At 41.7% G+C, this 17,890-nt stretch overlaps 1 protein-coding gene across 1 annotated transcript in view; it reads right to left on the bottom strand.

The window, feature by feature from the left end:
- The window catches only part of HERC6 (HECT and RLD domain containing E3 ubiquitin protein ligase family member 6), a 51,335-nt gene extending 37,937 nt beyond the window's left edge, over positions 1 to 13,398 (bottom strand). Inside the window, exons 1-8 of the mRNA XM_057728393.1 lie at positions 13,182 to 13,398; positions 10,913 to 11,072; positions 9,284 to 9,360; positions 8,015 to 8,242; positions 6,599 to 6,693; positions 4,949 to 5,076; positions 3,847 to 3,983; positions 3,234 to 3,301 (exon numbers count right to left, since the gene is read on the bottom strand). Coding sequence (XP_057584376.1) covers positions 3,234 to 3,301; positions 3,847 to 3,983; positions 4,949 to 5,076; positions 6,599 to 6,693; positions 8,015 to 8,242; positions 9,284 to 9,360; positions 10,913 to 11,072; positions 13,182 to 13,398 — 1,110 coding nt within the window. The remainder of the gene's footprint in view (positions 1 to 3,233; positions 3,302 to 3,846; positions 3,984 to 4,948; positions 5,077 to 6,598; positions 6,694 to 8,014; positions 8,243 to 9,283; positions 9,361 to 10,912; positions 11,073 to 13,181) is intronic.
- Between the last annotated feature and the right edge of the window lie 4,492 nt (positions 13,399 to 17,890).

Genomic DNA, 17,890 nt, shown 5'->3' with positions numbered 1-17,890 from the left:
AGCAGCAGCCCTGGCCTCTACCCACTAGGTGGCAGTAGCAGCCACCCCAACACACATGCCCCTCCCTCAGGACAACCTAAACTGACCACAGACGTTGCCAAATGTTTCCAGGGGCGCCAAACCACTCCTAGCTGAAAACTATTGCCCTAGATAAAGGTGATATTCTGTACTTTATGATCATCAATAATTATCCCACCTTCTAAATTGCTATTAGAAACAGTCTTCACTCTGATCATCATATATCATCCTTTCTGATCATCATATATCATCCTTTCTAATTCACTGCCTTGAGTGGAACGCCCAGGCTAACATTCTTTGATGCTGGAATGAGTTAAGATTTGGGGGCTGTTGGGATGAAATGAATGTATTTTGCATGCAATAAGGACATGAATTTGCCGGGGGGGGGGAGGGAGGGGCGCAGTGGCAGAACATTATCGTCTGTGTTCCCCAAAATTCATATACTGGAATCCTAACCCCCAATGTGATGGCATTAGGAGGTAGGGCCTTTGGGAGGTGACTGGGACATGAGGGTGGAGCCCTCAGGAATGGGACTTGTGCTCTTAGACCCCAGAGAGCTCTTCCACCCCTAGCCCTCTCTGCTATGTGAGGATACAGTGAGAAGACAACAATCTATCAACCAGGAAGCAGGCCCTCACCAGACATCAAATGTGCCAGCATCTTAGTCCTGGACTTCCCAGCCTTTAAAACTGTGAAAAATAAACTTCTGTTTATAAAGCACTCAATCTATGGTGTTTTGTTATAGCAGCCTGAACAGACTAAGACACTTACTTTAGAGTGGAACCCATTCCAACATTCTCTGAGGCCCCTGGGCTCTCCAATCCGTTGACCCTATTGTTTGTTCATTATCCATCACCCTCCTCATGTCTTTCTCACCCCGCTTAGATTGTATGGTCAGCACTAGAATCAGTCCTTTGCAAATACCTCTAAGTCTTCTGTCCCTTTCCTACTGTATTTACCCAGCAAAAGTCTACCTGTAGTTAACCTCAACTCTGAATTACTCCAAGGGAATCCAAGCAGCTTTACATCAATGGAGGAAAACAAACAGCTGTGTTGACTGATTTCACCTTAAGCCTACGACCACAGATTTCAAATGGGCACTCTATACTGTCTAGCAATCTCCCACAATGTTCACTTTCTCACTTTGAGACACTTTCCTTTTATTCCTAAACGTGCAGCGATCCTTCTCTGGTTCACTAAGTTTCAGATAAGGACCGTGGCTTGTGCATCACTAAGAACACTGAAACAATCAGGGAAGAACTAAGCACCTTCCCACCAGTAGCCTACCCTCACCTCCACTCTCCTCATCAGAACGGAATAAAAATTTCTGCCCAAATCCCTACATTCTACTTGAACCCTGCACCCTGCTTCCTCGCTCCTATTCTGGGATGTCTGTTACCTCTACAATTATTCCCTTTCTTATGCATCATCACTTTCTCCCCCAGAATGGGATCATTCTCACTGGCATACAAACATACCTTAATATCACCTCTCCAACAACAACAAAACCCTCCCACGGTCCTCTACTCCCTTTCACAACAAAACTTCTCAGAACTCTCACGGTCATTGTCCTCCACTTCTTACCCTCTATTCTCTGCCCATCCCACTCAGTTAGGTTTCATCCTCTGTCCCCTGAGATGACTCAGTCTTGACAAAGCAAAAACAAACTCTGTGATTGTCTTACTTGATCCCTCAGTAGTATGTGTCAGGTTTGGCCACTTCCTCCTTCTGGAAAGACTTTCTTCTCTTGTTTTGATGGGCCGCCCTCTCCTGGTTTTCCCCACCTTGAAACTGGCCCTTCTCAGTTCTTCTTCTGGCCCCTCGTCACTGCCTGACCTCCTAATGGAAAAGTCCCTCGAGGCTGGATTCTGTCCCCTTCTCTTCTCATTTCTGCTCTCACTCTAAGTGACTTTTCGCCAGGCCCCTGGCTTTAAATACCATCTGTAGTTTAATAAAACTATCATGTTTATTTTCCAGTGCTAGCATCCTTCCTGAGATCTGGAGTTGGACATACAACTAAGACTCTGGATCTCCTCTCCAAGGACATTTCAAACGGGCCCCATCTCCCATAACTCACCCGTCTCCATATGATTCCAGCTCATATAACTCTTCACTCTTTCCCACTATGCTCTGCCTGACTGGCTTCCTTTTTGTCCCTCACACATACTAAACTTATTCTTGCCCCAGGACCTTTCTGTGTGCTCCCTGGAACACGCATTCTCCGGATCTAAGCGCGGGTAAGATCTCTGCTCAAATGTCACAGCCTGTGGGAGGTCTTCCCTGACTGACATTTCTAAAGACGCACACCTCATCAGTCTCAATTGGCCCATTTTATTTTCTTTGGAGCACTTGTCATTCTCGAACACAATCATACTTATTTTGCATTTACGTGTTTCTCCTCTGTCCTTCCCTGTAGAATCCAAACGGCACGAATGAGGACAATCTTGTGTGTCTTATTCACTTTACCCCAAGGACCCAGAGCAGAGCCTGAGACAGGACGCCTTTGCTGACTGGCTGACTGAATGGCTGTAACAGAGCAACCAAGCACAATCTCCTGACTATCCCCAGCAGCACAGAAACCCTTGCCTCTGACAATTTTCTGTCCCAGAAAATACAGTAAGAGCCTAATACAGGTGTAAAGTTTAAAACATTCCTGATAATAGAAAAAAAGTACAAACTATGAAAATAACTGCATGTACTTTGTCTCCCTACAAACATTCCAGACCTCACCCAGAAATATGACAATAAAATCCTCTCTGCTGACAATGAGGAGGGCACTGGAGCATGGTGGGTAACGGTGTAAGCTTTGGAGCTGGACTGCTTGAATCCAGCTCTGCCACTTCTTAGCAGTGTAACTTTGGGTAGGTCCACCTCTCTGAGACTCAGTTTTTTCCTCTGTAAAATGGGGGAGATAATACCAATTGGAGCCGATATGAGGATTACGTGTGTCGATCCATTTACAGCGCTTTGATTGGCCGCGAACTCATGGGTGACTACTGTGGGTATTAGTCATTGTTGCTGTCAAATGGCATCTGTTAGGGCGCCAAGTGAGGAGGGGAGAGCCATGCAATATGTTTAAAGAAGCATTTTAATAGAGGATCTTACTATTTGAGTAAAAGTTTTGAATATACACAAATGATACAGTGTTTCAAATACCGCTATGAAATCTAGAGGAAAAAATGATTTTTAAAAGAAACAGAAAGTATAATAGATACCTGGTAGGTTGTCACAAAGTTGGCATACGTTCCAGCAAAAATATGTTTGGCTTGAACATTCACAAGGTCTAGAAGAAAGTCATAAACCCATGCTTATTGTTTTCAGAAGTAAAAAATAAATCTTTTGTTATAAACCTAAAACTGCTCTAAAAATAATCTCTAAAAAAAAATCTAATGTATTAAGTACCAAGCTAAATTTACTTATTTATTGGCTTCTAAATGGATTTTGACTACAAACAGCACAAGGATTCATTTTCATCAGATTACATGTTGTATATGCACTTAGCCCGAAATTTAATTTTTCATGCACTTGCATAATGAAACCAGGCTGATGTGCTTTAATAGAGGTTTGATTAAATATATAAAAGTGTACTGTTCCAAAGCTTAAGTAACCGATTTGGGTTCTTCTTTTGTATTACCTTAATCTTTAGAAAAGATCACCAAATATTCCAGGAAACATTACACGAGAAAAAAATGCATATTGTACAAATCGAAGATAACAGTACTAAAAGAACCACAATTCTATGCATTCCTTTGGTAGGAAACTGCATAATATTTCTCCTCCAGTGGCATCAATTAACACAAAATCATGAATTAGTGGGACTGCTCATACCATCAGCAGAAATCCGGCAGCTAATGTCAAAGTTCTCTGCCAGAGCCCCCGGATGAGATGAGCTGCTTGTGCAGCTTGGTCCACGACCAAAAGACACCACCTGACCCGTGGTATAGACATACGCAAGGGTGTGATAACTGGGGAAGAGAGAATATATTACAATGAAGACATATTATAATGAGTCACGCTTTTTCAAAAAAGATGAGTGATGTGTGTGATGTCTCAACACAAAATAACAGATTCATCTTATACTAAGTACCCAGATCCCATATCACAATGTCAGAGTTAGAGGGTGCCAAATCACGTGGCTAAACAAATGGTAGGTGAATATTGACTTCTTACTGACCTTAAAGGCAGAATATTATTGATGGGTCGTTACTATGGTGTCTATCATTTGTGTTTTAAATGTAAGCTCTTTTTGTCTTTTTTTATGAATTGGGTAGATAATATTCAAAATGTTCTCACAGGGAGGGATAAGTTGTGAGATTGGGATTGACATATACACACTACTATATATAAAATAGATAACTAATAAGGACCTACTGTATAGCACAGGGAACCCTACTCAGTACTCTGTAATGACCTATATGGGAAAAGAATCTAAAAAAGAGTGGATATATGTATATGAATAATTGATTCACTTTGCTGTACAGCAGAAACTAACATGTAAATCAACTATACGCTAATAAAAATTTAAAAAGAAATAGTGTCTTTATAATTAGGTCATGCAAAACTCTGAATACATATGCAAATATATCTTCTACTTGCACAAGATTAATTTTGTTTCACGAACTCAAACAGGCAAGCATCACTATTTTTATTATAGACCAGCTCCCCTACCCCCCAAGTAAGGTGGCCTATACATAGCAGATTTCCAATAAATTCTTATGAAATAAATGAAATGTCCAGGATAAAGAAGAAAAAATAGAAAAATTAAACTATGTTGGCAAGAAGTAAATTTTCAGAAAGGAAAATGATCCATAAAAAGAATACTCACATATTTTAGGGTTTTAAGGTTAGATAACATTCCACATAAGTCACTTCTAAGCAATAAAATATAACACTTTTCACTCATGCATTAAAAAAAAAAAAAGCCTATTACCTTCCACAATCTATCTGCGAAACTAGGCCCTCAATTCTTTCCACAGGTTGCGGACCCCTCTTCTCAGCAGTGGGGCTGTGTCCCAGCTGTCCACAGCTATTGTCTCCAAATGTGAATACTTTCCCATCCTGTTTAAAAAAGGAGGGATCAGACTAATTTCAAGCTAAAAAAAAGTAACTAAAAACTAAAAGATTAAGTATCATAAGAGACTTCTATGAGAACACTATGGTAGATATACACCCTATAGAAAAGAGGAGGATCCTATATTTATTATTTCTAATAGTGAATGAAGAATTAACACATTAAGCTTGAAAACTCATTGGCATTCCCTTCAGAACTAGGCACTTATATATGTTTGTAGAATAAACTGATGGACCAATTAAATGGTTCAAGAGTAACACTGGGGGCTTCCCTGGTGGCACAGTGCTTAAGAATCTGCCTGCCAATGCAGGGGACACAGGATCGATCCCGGGTTCAGAAAGATCCCACATGTTGCAGAGCAACTAGCCTGTGCACCGCAACTACTGAAGCCCATACTCCTAGAGCCCATGCTCTACAACAAGAGAGGCCACCGCAATGAGAAGCCCACGCATCACAACGAAGAGTAGCCCCTACTGCCCGCAACTAGAGAAAGCCTGCAGGTAGCGATGAAGACCCAATACAGCCAAAAAGAAAAAAAGAGTAACACTAACATTTAAGCATAGAGAAACTATAAAGAACAGTAGCTCCCGCTCCCCGCAACTAGAGAAAGCCTATGGGTAGCAATGAAGACCCAACACAGCCAAAAAAAAAAAAAAGTGTAACACTAATTTAAGCATAGGGTTGCTTTATTTATTTGAGCATTTCTCTGAAAATAAATCTCTTTTCAAAAGATGATTCTAGATTAAAACAACTCTAGCTTTCTCCTGCCAACGAAGAAGCATATAATTCAAACATGCTTTTAAAACAAAATATAAATTATTTTAGGTATTTAGTTTTTAAAGAAACATTGCAATCTCACAAATAGTCTTCAAGTCTATTCATTACGTCTATGGAGAAAATCCATCCCATTGGAATGTACTGTATGGCCAGTACAAGAAAGGGGGGAAACATTCAGGAAGCTGACTCACAATTGTGCCAAGTAAGAAACAGAACAAAGAATGTTCTAGTCTGTAATGTGGGCCATGGAAACCTATAAAAATTACTTTATTGCTTCTATAATATTTTTCATGTGTAGAGCTATAGTATAAACGAATACTTGCTAAAAGGATTAGCTCCTATATTAAATTTTTTAAATATCTAAAAATATTTCCTAAAGCTGAAATTAGCTTTTATTATAGGAACTAAAAAAAATAGGATCTTAAAATTTGTTATGGTTTATGTTTGGCTAACTTCTCCTCTTTAGAGATCTGTACATTGAATGGGTGTCTTCAGATGTTGATATACATATTGCTTTCCACAATAATCAGTACATGTACCTTGTGGTAACGTTTCTCTGGGATTTAAAAAAAAATAGCAAGATGGGAATTCCCTGGCGGCCCAGTGGTTGGGACTCAGCGCTTTCACTGCCAGCGGCCTGGGTTCAGTCCCTGGTGGGGGAACTAAGATCCCGCAAGCCACATGGTGTGGCCAAAAAAATAATAATAATAATAGCAAGGCATTCTGGATTACCTGCGTAAGCACTGCTGTGTGCTCGTAACCACAGCTGATATAAGTCACACTTAGAGTCTTCAGTGAACCAACTGATAGAGGCTTGTAGCTCTGACCTGTTGAAAGAAAGCAGAATCTCTAGAGTATAAGAAATACTATATTTCCTGAGTTTTTATTTATTTAATATTTTTGTCATCTTGTAATTCATCAACGTAATTTAAAAAGTGAGCAATCAGAAGTATTATAAAACAGAGGGAAAGCCTGAACTGGAAAAAAAAGAGGAGTCCTTTAGCATTTATTTCTGGAAAATATTTAATTGTCTGGAATGAGTAAGGCTATTGGCCAAGAAAGCTAAGCTTTAAGACCCTCCTTCCCAATAATATTTCCATTATGTTGTATTCATTGCTGTCACATAATAGGTGTTTTGAAAATATGGAATAATAATTGAGAAAATAAGATGGCCTACTTTATGTTGACAAAGTTAAATGACATGAGATGTAGCAGCTCAGCATGGTACTGGTAATGTAACAGGAGCTAAATATACGTGAGTCGTGAGCCACGTGTAAAGGGGTGAACAGAGGGACTCTTGGGGAAGACATCACGGTGAGTTTTGTTGAACGGTTGCCAGAGGACCTGGTTTCCCCTACTGCTAGCAATCTTCTAAACAAGTGGTTCCCAAACTTTGCTGCACATTGGAATCACCTGTGGGGCAATGACTAATGCCTGGCTTCCGTCCCCAGACATTCTGATTTAATCGGTCTGGGGTCCAACGTGGGCATTCAGATTTTCGAACGTTCTTAGAGTAGACAGAATAATGGCCTTTCAAAGATGTCTGTGTTCTCTTCCCAGAGCCTGTGAATATGTTAGATTACATGGCAAAGGGGAATTAAGGACGCAGATGGATTTAAGATTGCTAATTCGTTGACCTTAAAATAGGGAGGGTAGCCTGGGTTATCCAGGTGGGCCCAATGTAATCACAAGGGTCCTTTCATTGAGGAAGAGCGAGACAGAAGAATGAATGTCAGAGTAATGTGACTTGAAGAAGACTTAACCAGCCACTGCTGGCTTTGAAGAAGAAAGGGGGATATGAGTCAGGAGGGTAGGTGCCTCTAGAAGCTGGAAAAGGCAACAGAAGTGATCTGTCCCCCTCCAGCCTGGAAAAGAACGCAGCCCTGCTGACCCTCTGACTTTAACTCAGTGAGACCTGCATCAGACTTCTGGCCACCAGAACCATGAGGTCATAAATGTATGTTGTTTTAAGCCACTAGGTTTGTGGTGATTTGTTACAGCAGGAATCAAAAAAGTTCACACAGCTCCCTGGGTGATTCTAATGTGACACAAAGTTTGGGAACCACTGTTCTGACCGCTGAGGGTCCCTTTTACAGAACTGATCCTCCCACTGGAAAGAAAGGGCGTACTACAAGCCCATCTCGTTACCTGGGACATCATCCCCTCCGAGGGCCAGCTGCCCCGCACTGTTGCTCCCCCAGCCAAACGAAGTCCCGCACAGAGACAGGGCGAAGCTGTGGGCCCCTCCTGCGGCCACCTGCGCCAGCGGGACCCCCTCCAGGGACCTCACCCTCTGCGGGCTGGCTTGGGAGGGGAACTTCTTCCCCAGGCCCAGCTGCCCATGGCTGTTCTTTCCCCATGAAAACACTTGGCCGTCTACAAAAATAAAGAGGAGAAATTCAGAACTGCAAACACAATGGAATACCAAAGTCAAGGAGACACTACTATTCTAATTCTAAAACTCTTTAAAGAATAAGAACAGGGGTAAAGGAGGTTAAAGGCCTTTCACTAAAGGCAAAGGGGATGGTCAAGGTCACCTTTAAAAGTCCCTTCCAACAACATCCACTCTTCTTCTCCCTCCCAGGAAAGGGTAACCATGATCTTTCAGCCACTCAAGCCAAAAACCTTGAAGTCATCCTTGACTTCTCTCTTTCTTTTACACCCTTCAACCCAGCAAATACTAAAGCCTCTATCTTCAAAATCTATCCAGGATCCAACCACTTCTCACCTCTCCACTGTTACCGCCTTAGCCGCCAAGTCATCATCACTTCTCTCCTGGAAAATGACAACAGCACCTCACTGAGCTCCCACACTGCATCTCTGCCCCAACAGTTTCTTTTCTAAACAGTGGTCACAGTGCTCTTTTAAAAATATAAGTCTGATGGAACCCTTCCGGAGCTTGCTCTCTCCCTCCAACCTCCTCCTCGCTCTGTCTCCTTGCCACGCTTCACCTCTCTTCAAGTCCTTATTTCTGTTACACCACACAACTATTTGTGTGTTTAAGGCTCACTTCTCCTACATCCCTCCAGAATATAAGCTCGTTAAAGCAAGGTCTTAGGTTTGTTAACTGCTATATCTTCTTTGCTGGAAACACTGTAGGCACTCAACAAATACTTGTAGAATGACTTGGGGGGGAAAAAACCAACAACATTTTATGTTGAATTTGACCAGAGATGGATAATTTATAAGAAGTCAAAAATCAAATTCTTAAAAAGAGAAAAAAATCAAGTTCTTTTAATGCTTAACTATCTGCCCAGAGAACTGAAAACACATCTCAGATTTCTATAAGTTAAGTTTTTTTTAACTTTAAATACATTAAAATGAACCCCAGTGCATTAAAACTCAACAGGTATCATTCTTATTCAAAAAATTACTTCCTGATGACACTTAGGAGACCCAAGAAGACTTTTTCTTTACCTTCTGATAATGCCAGGGAGTGGTACTGTCCACAGGAAACCTGTATAATTTTTATACCAGTCAGAGCTTCTATCTTCCTATAATAAAAATGATGCAAAATCTGTTAACCTTTCTTCAGATTTGGTCACCAAGTAGACTACACATAGTTTAAATTATTTTCTTGTATAATATTGGGTTATAGAATATTTTCTTGTATAATATTTCTGTAAATTGGGCTGGCCAAAAGGTTCATTCAGGTTTTTTCATAATATCTTACAGAAAAACCTGAACAAACTTTATACTGAAGCTCTCAAACTGTTTTAACGTGATATCAACATATACAAAGGTGCAGGACAGAATTCAAAACAATACATAATGCAAAAGTGATTTTTATTGGGCTTTTAACACGTATAATGTACTAACTTTTATGCTATACTTATGCTATACTTAAAACAGCCTAAAAGAAAAATACATTTCTTCATACACATATAGCACAGGACTTCAGAATTTATAAAGCACTCTCACCTGCATCACCTATCTCACCCTGTGAGAGAAAGATACCATTAGGTTGATTCCTATTAAATTGCCATTTTTGTGGATCAAAAACTATCAGCAATTTTATACGATTTAACCTAGGAGAACTCAAAGAGGTGCACTGGTACCAGCTGTAGAATGGACTCAAACCTTGGGCTTTTCATTCCAAGTTCAATGCTCATTCCCCCAAGCCACAGCAATCTCTTATATAATTTAATGACCAGAGAAGGTAATAAAAGATAACTTCCTAGTATTAAAAAAAAAAAAGCTTTTGAAAATTCCCAATGCACGTAATTCACAAACACACAGTTCAGACTGCTTGTCACATCATCTGGCGTAGGAAGCTGTGTGTGAGGAAGTGATTTTTTCCCCGATTTTACTAAGTAAAATATTAGGATCCAGTGGCTTATGACAAGCCAAAAGGTTATGTTGGGAGGAAAACCTTTCCTCTTCCAATTTGTGTCCCATGATTGGGGACCTGCAAATTAACTGACAATAGACAGATTAACAGGAAAAAAGGCAAAGTTTACATGTACAGACAGGAGCTCCCAGTAATGGAAAATTTGTACAACAGCCTGCATAGAGGTTTATATATATTTACTTAGCAAAAGGGGTTTTTTTAGGGCTTCAGTGGGAGAGTATAGAAGATTATATTGGATTTTTTGATGCTGATTGGGTGGTTTGTCTTCACAACAGCTGAATTCATAGGAAACTCCCTCAAAGGAGAGGGTTGATGGCAGCTGTATTTTCAGGAGGCCCTGTTTTAGCCAGATAAGATATCTCTGTGCATCTTCTGTAGCTTAAATATTTTCACTTAAAATAATCTTTATACCAACTCTGGAGGTCCATGTGGGCCCCACAGTTATTTCCAGTACATAAGATCAAGATCAAAGGGTCACAGGTTCTTACGTCACGCTGCCCTTCTCTTTCATAGACTCTAAATAATAATCGGTGTTATACGTTTTCTCCTGCCTCTTTCCCTCACTACACTATAACCCTTGAGGTTAGGAGCTGTGTTTGTTATAGTCATCTTTGGACCCTGGCATCTTGCATGGTGCCTGGCACATGAAACTCAAAAATACTGAAATGAATAAATGAATTAATTAAAATACATACTTAGGTATAAAATTTATTTCCTTAAATTCTCCAATTCCCAGCTGTCCTTCAGAACCAGCTCCCCACGCGAAGACCCTTCCTTTGTGACAGACGGCCAGGGAGTGCTCCTTTCCACAGCTCACCAGATTAACACGTAGAGTTTCCAATGATGGAATTCTTTCTTTGGGAACAAAAACAAAACAAAACCCCCCACAAGACTGTTAACTTAATACCAAGTTTAAGAAAGTACTTTTCTTCAAAAGGAAGGGTCACTGGGATTTCTCCTCTCTTCCAATGACTTTGAAATCAAGGCCAAAATCCACCTTAAAGGTGTGAAGGAAATAGGCTCAACGTGTGGCACTGTCTTCATGGGAACATAGCTGCTATTCAAAAGGGTGGGCATGTGGAGGAGGGGACTCTCTAAGGACTCATCACTTGGCCTAACATTTCTCTATGAGGGTGGGGTCAAAACCTAGCCAGAGAAAAGGAGCCGGAGAGAACGTGGGATCACCCCTTGTCCACTCCTCTGACCTCCCAGCCCAGAAGAGCGAGAACAGTGAATCCTTTGCTTAGGAAGAAATGGGCAGGGAGCCTGCCCGAGTGTGAGAGGCAGATGCCAGGCACTCTGACAAGGAAGAGTGCAGGAATATGCCTCTCAATGGGCCAGAGGTGCCCACAAATGAAAACCCGAGCACATTTCGCTACACGACAATCAAAATTGTTCTCCCAAAGTGTGTGTCTCTGAATTATTAGAGGTTTGGAGTTAAGCACATCCTTACCAGTAAAGTTTTTATTCACACTTGTTTTCTTTTTCTTTTTTAATCTTGTGATCTTATCCTTTTCAATGATTTACTTTTCAAACTATGCAACAATAAAAAAATTCCCAGAGATTCATACACTCATGGAGGTAGACACTGGTACCTTCTTCCTGGAGAAGAATCTGGCTTTAAGTATCATGTTGTCCCTTATTTCCACCTGACGGGGATCAGGATATGCCACCCAAAAATATGCCACTTTGGCATAAGGATGATTTTGAGCTGAAGGCAACTGAGAATCAACAGATCACAAGAAGAGTTCGCTGCCTTCCCCTTATCAACGTAGAAGCATAAATTTGTGAAGTTGGCATGAATTTCTCCTCCCCGCTTCCCTACCAGGAAGAAAACAGTGATTCACCACCAGAGCTGGCACTGAGATGAGTCTGCATAAATAGCCCTTAGTAAAATAACCCTTACCCTCCATTAGTTTCCCCCATGTATTTCAAAGACACTTCCCCACAATTGATCATCCCTCAAAACCCAAACCCCCTGTTCTTTGTTAAATGGCATATAAGCTCCTAAGTCTAACCACTTGTTGAATTTCACTTTTTTTCTGTGAACTCCTTTGCATATAAAATATTAATGAAATTGTAAGATTTTTTTCTCTCACTAATCTGTCTTTGTCAATTTAATTCACAGGCCCTCAGGACTAGAACTAAGAGGGCAGAGGAAAAGTTTTTCCTCTAGACACAACTCTTGGAATTCATTTTAAGTAAGTAATCAGAAATTTGGTCAAATATTTACTTACAATAATGTACATCATAGTATTATTTATAAAAGCCCCGATGAGAAAAAACAAAATTTCCACAAAAGGAGAATAATTAAATTGTACTGTCACAGCCTAGAACACTTGCAAATTAAAATTTATCTTCAAAAAATACATAATAAAAGGGCAATATGTTCATGATATGTTTAATGAAAATGCAATTTATAGAGTTATATAAATTCTGCATATACAAAACTGTATATGACATGATTTTATAAAGATTAAATATATATAATAAGTAAAAAAGACTCATCAAAATCTTAGGAGTTGTCTTTAGGTGTTAGGATAATAAGCGATTTCTTTCCCTGTGTTTCTACAATAATTAATAACAGTAAAATGCTATTACACATTTTCTTAATTTTAAGCAAAAAGACTCTCTTGGCTATTTCTGAGGGAGTTACGGGTGTCCAAACCACAAACCACGTTTGGAAGGTCACTCTGTTCCAGACAGAGTCGCATAGGTAAGGATTGGTCTCAAAAGGCATCTCTCTCTGTTCAAAGGAATGTGGCCCAGTTTCGTTCAGCTTTCAGTTTCCTTTTCAAGATAAAACTACGAGAAACCGAAACAAACCTGAGACGCAACGAGAAAACGAAACTGACGGAGTTGCGCTTGGGCGGCGCGCAGCACGGTTCCCCCGCCTCCCGTGGTCCCGCCACGGGAGACCCGCGACTGCCGCCACCGCCACCTGCCAGGCCCCGAGCCCCGCACCTGCGTCCCGGCGCTCTTTTGGCCGCTCCTTGCGCGGCGCGCGTTTCCGGCCCAGCTGGCCTCGGCTGTTGTCTCCGCACGAGAGGACGGTGCCGTCGCTCAGCAGCAGCAGCGAGTGATGCTCTCCGCTGGCCGCCTGAAGCAGCGCGTTGCCGCCGGCGCCCTCGGGCCCCTTGCGCAGCGGCTCCTGGCGGCCCGTCACCCAGCAGAAGTACATCCCGCTGCCTCGCCCAGCCACCTGCCCGAGTCTGTGCGCTCTGCCCGCCCGGCACCCAAAGGCTAGTGACAGGGGCAACGCTGACTTCCCAGCAAATGGGAGGCGGGCTGAGCCGCGCCCTCGCTGGTGTCACCCTTTGGTCCAACTCGTTCCCCGCCCCCAACACCGTCCTGACAGCCGTCATCCTGACGCCTCCTCGGGAATGGCCTTCAGGAATCATACCTGAGCGCCAAGTGCTGAGGAACAGAGGGACTCCGGAGGAAGAGCGCCTGAATTTGCATAACTAAGCCGCTTAAAAGCTGTGTGACTCTAGGCAAGTTACTTAACGATTCTGTGCCTCAGCTACCACGTCTACAAAATGTAGACAGTAATACAGCAAATCTAATGTGTTAGGATAATGTAATAGATAATAAATTGTGTTAGAATAATGCCTAGGGTACCTAGTAAAAGCATCTGGGACTTCCCTGCTGGGGCAGAGGTTAAGAGTCTGCCTGCCAATGCAGGGAACATGGGTTCAATCCCTGGTCTGGGAAGATCCCACATGCCCCGCAGCAACTAAGCCAATGCCCACAACGAGGTAGCCTGCGCTGTAGAGCCCATGAGCCACAACTACTGAAGTCTGCCGCACCTAGAGCCCCAGCTGCACAATAAGAGAAGCCACCACAATGAGAAGCCCACTTACTGCAAGGAAGAGTAGCCCTGGCTCGCCACAACTAGAGAAAGCCTGTGCACGACAAGGAAGACCCAACACAGCCAATTAATTAATTAATTGTTTTTAAAAAAAAGCATCTGCATGCCAACCTTCTTCTAGGCTGTTTTTGGCACTGGAAATGCAAAATCCTCATGGTGCTTACATTCTCCTGTTTATAAACAAACATAAATATTTTGTATACTGTCAAGTGGCAACATGAAGAAAAATAAAACAGTAAAGAAATAGAGGGTGGGGGCAGAAGGAACTAGCATTTTTTGATAAGATATCAGGGAAGACCTCTCTGATGAAGTGATGTTTGAGCAGAGAGCCAAGGGGACCTGGGAAATGAGGGAATGAGTCATACTCATATCTAAGGGTGGAGGGTGAAGTGGAGCATTTAGAGGCTTTTGAACAGTGAAGTGATATGATCTGACTTTAGTTTTAAAAGAATTATTCTGGCTGCCATGTAGAAAATAATAGAACAAAAATGGAAGCAGAAAAGCCAGTTAGGGGAGGCTGCTGTAAGACTCCAGGGCAGAAGGATGATGCTGCGTCCAGGACTAAGGTGATATCCTAGAGGGGAAGAAAGAAGAAATGATCACATTCAAAATGGTTTAAAAGTCAGAGTCCACAGATTGGCTAATGGATTGAAAGTGGGAGGAAAGAAGGAAAGGGATTAGGATTCCTCTGAGGTTGGCCTGAGCAACTGGGGTGAAAGGCGGTACCCTTTACTGGAGTGGGAACCCCAAGAGAGGTACAGTTTGGGGCTGATGGGTCAGAAGTCCAGTCTGGTAATACCTGTGAGATGCTTATTATACAAAGAGGCAATAAGATCAATCATCCTGGAGTTGTGGAGAGAACCTGAGGTGGCCATCAAACTGGGGGTCATCAGTGTAGAGATGATACCTAAAGCCAGAAGACTGAACGAGATCACCCAGGGGGTCAGTGTGTTACGCATGCAACAGCGGACTGATCCTAGGAGGGAAACCAGGAAGGGCAGTGTGCACAAGCAAGCGAAGAATAAGGGAATGATTAACCCTGTCAATTGCTTGTCGAACAAGGTTGAGTGTTGGACTTCAGGCTTGGCAAAATGGAGGTCACTGGTGACTGTGACAGCATTAGTCATCACCAGCATTATTATTTTATTTTTATTATTATAGCATCCATTTATATACTCTCAGCTCACCTCTCTTTACTGCCACATTTCAAGTAAAGATGAGAATAAATGTCATTTGCTTTTCTACCTCAGGAGTGTCTAGCTCGTGCTAGAGGCTAATAAGTATGTATTGGACAAATGGGTTGATGAGTGCTGAGTAAATGAATACTAGTCATACTTCTGGTTCTATTTCATTATGTACCATATATATCCTTTTTCTGTATAGTAATTTCCTAAATGTTTACCACTTTTCTCAGGCATAAGACACTGAGCCCTCATGTTATGTTATTAAAAAAAATCTACTGGAGAACTAAACTGCAAAGGTATTGTGTCCTTTTGTGTCCCCACCACTTAGCACACTATGTGTCACATGAAAAGAACTCAATAAATATTAGTGAGATAGTGAATAAATTAAAGGAATTGAGAACATTTGAGAAAGATGTAATTCTCAGTTCATCTGTGTTCATATACTTGGAAATAGTAGCTCCCATTTATTGAGTGTTTACCATGTGTTGACTATTTAATATAAAATATCTAATTCTTTCTCCAGCTTTTCTCAGTTAAGGTCCTTTTGGCTGCAAGTGACAGAAAATATGACCTAAGCGCGCTTAAGCAAAAGGGAAATTTACTGGTAGATTGCATGATTATTATTCAACAATATTTGCTGCCCCTCTCCACCCTATGGCATCAAGCTTGAGTGTGTGAATTTGTTCTGGCCAATCACATGCAAGGAGGAAGCATCTTCCAGGCAGATGGTTTAAGAACTAGTACTTATTTTCCCTACTCTTTTTTTTCCTCTATCACAACTGGTGATTTTCCAAACAGAAATTGTTCCATGATCCTGGGTCCCAGACCAAAAACAATCTAGCAGAGTTGCAGCCATTCTGTGTAACAAAAGTGAGAGATAAATCTTTGTTGTTATAAACCCCTGAGCTTTGGGGTGTTTGTTATTACACAGAGAGCATAACGTAGCCTCTTCTGACAGTCACATAACTGAAAAGTCCATGGGCATGGCTGATTCTGGGAAGTGCTGTCAACAAGGGCTTATACAATGTCCAAGTGACTCCAGTTCTCTGTCTCTCTTCACTCTGCCTCTTGCTATGAGGACTTCATCTTCAGGCTCCAAGCAGCATAACTGCGCAGTTCCAGAATCTCCTCTGAGGTGGCAAGAGGGTTACAGAGGCTCTAAACTTTATATCCAGCTCTCAGTTTTACAGCCTGTGGACAATCTGCTCACAAACAAAAGCCCTGGTGTTTAGCCATGATGCTCTTAATGACCCAATTTGGGTCACATGTCCCTCCTGAGCCAGTCAGCTCTGCCTGCAAGAGTCTCTTGTGAGCACATGTTCTGAGAGTGAGGAGTGTGCAGATTCCACAGTGAAGACTGGGCATGTTGCTGGAAGAAGTGGGGGATGGATGCCAAGGAGAAAAGCAACGAGGATCCTCTACATCAATCATGGAAACTAAGTAGTAGTATTATTCCCATTTTGTAGGTAAGGAATCAAGGCTCAGAGAGTTTTGTTAACTCGTTTGACGACACGTGCATGTAAAGTGGAAGGATTTTAACATTGGCTACTTTGACTAGAAAGCCTATTTAATTTCCACTATAACATATTTGTTGACCTTTAACAAATAGACTGCCATATATTTCTCCAGCAAAGGTGGGTTTGCTTGGGATCAGTGAAGAATTTCAGTTTGGGGTCTGCAATCACAGTGAGCCATGTGCAAATCACCCCATGGCAAGAGAAGGAAACACTTTTATAGAGGGGAAGAGGAAGTTGGGAGGACTACAGTAAGCTAAGAGTCCATGGCCTTTCATTGGTTGAGACCTTGCCGGAAAGAAGGGCTCTGCTGTCTTGTCCAGGGCCTGAGAGCTCCTCCTTCTGGTCTCCCAAGTCCACTTAATTGAGGTTTCTGTTACAATAATTTTTGCACGCTTTTGAGTCCCTAATCTCTCCTCTCCGGCCCCCTTTGGGTTAATGGTACATCTAGATAATTCCAATTCATCTTGTATTCTCTCCCCACTGCAAAATCCTCCCCTAATCAATTAGTTGCCGAAGGATGTAAGCTCATATCAGCAACATCTCATTTTCTATCCACTTTATAGCTCCACCACTCCTACCCTGGTTAAGCTCTTTTGCAGTAACATCTCACATGTCTGTATCTCTAATATCTGGCCTCTCCAATCAATCTTTTATGTTCTCCTAAGAGTCATCTGCAGAAAACATAGTTCTGATCATGTCACTTAACTGTTTTAATGGTTGTCGGCTTATTGCTACAGAAATAATACACACAAAATCCTTTGTATATAATTTAAGACTGCCCACGATCTGCTTGTTTAACTGACGTTTCCAGCTGCATTTCACCAACAATTACAGACATATCTTGTTCTCCCTCTCTCTCTCTACTGTCACAACAAACAACTTACCTTTTCCTCTCTGATTTTTTCCAAATCCATGCCTTTGTTCACTCTGAGAAGAGGAATTTCCTTTTCTCCATTTGTTTACAAAAATATGTATGTCTTAAATGCTTCATCTCTGTGAAGTACTTCTTGGACTCCACAGCATCAATTACTCCCTTCTGAGCTGCTACAACAAGTGATGACCTCAGTGTGCACACACTCCCACGATTTCACTCTGTATGGC

The sequence above is a fragment of the Hippopotamus amphibius genome, chromosome 3, assembly GCF_030028045.1.
Source record: "Hippopotamus amphibius kiboko isolate mHipAmp2 chromosome 3, mHipAmp2.hap2, whole genome shotgun sequence".
In the NCBI taxonomy this organism is placed as follows: domain Eukaryota; kingdom Metazoa; phylum Chordata; class Mammalia; order Artiodactyla; family Hippopotamidae; genus Hippopotamus; species Hippopotamus amphibius.
This window is presented reverse-complemented; position numbering and strand designations above follow the sequence as displayed.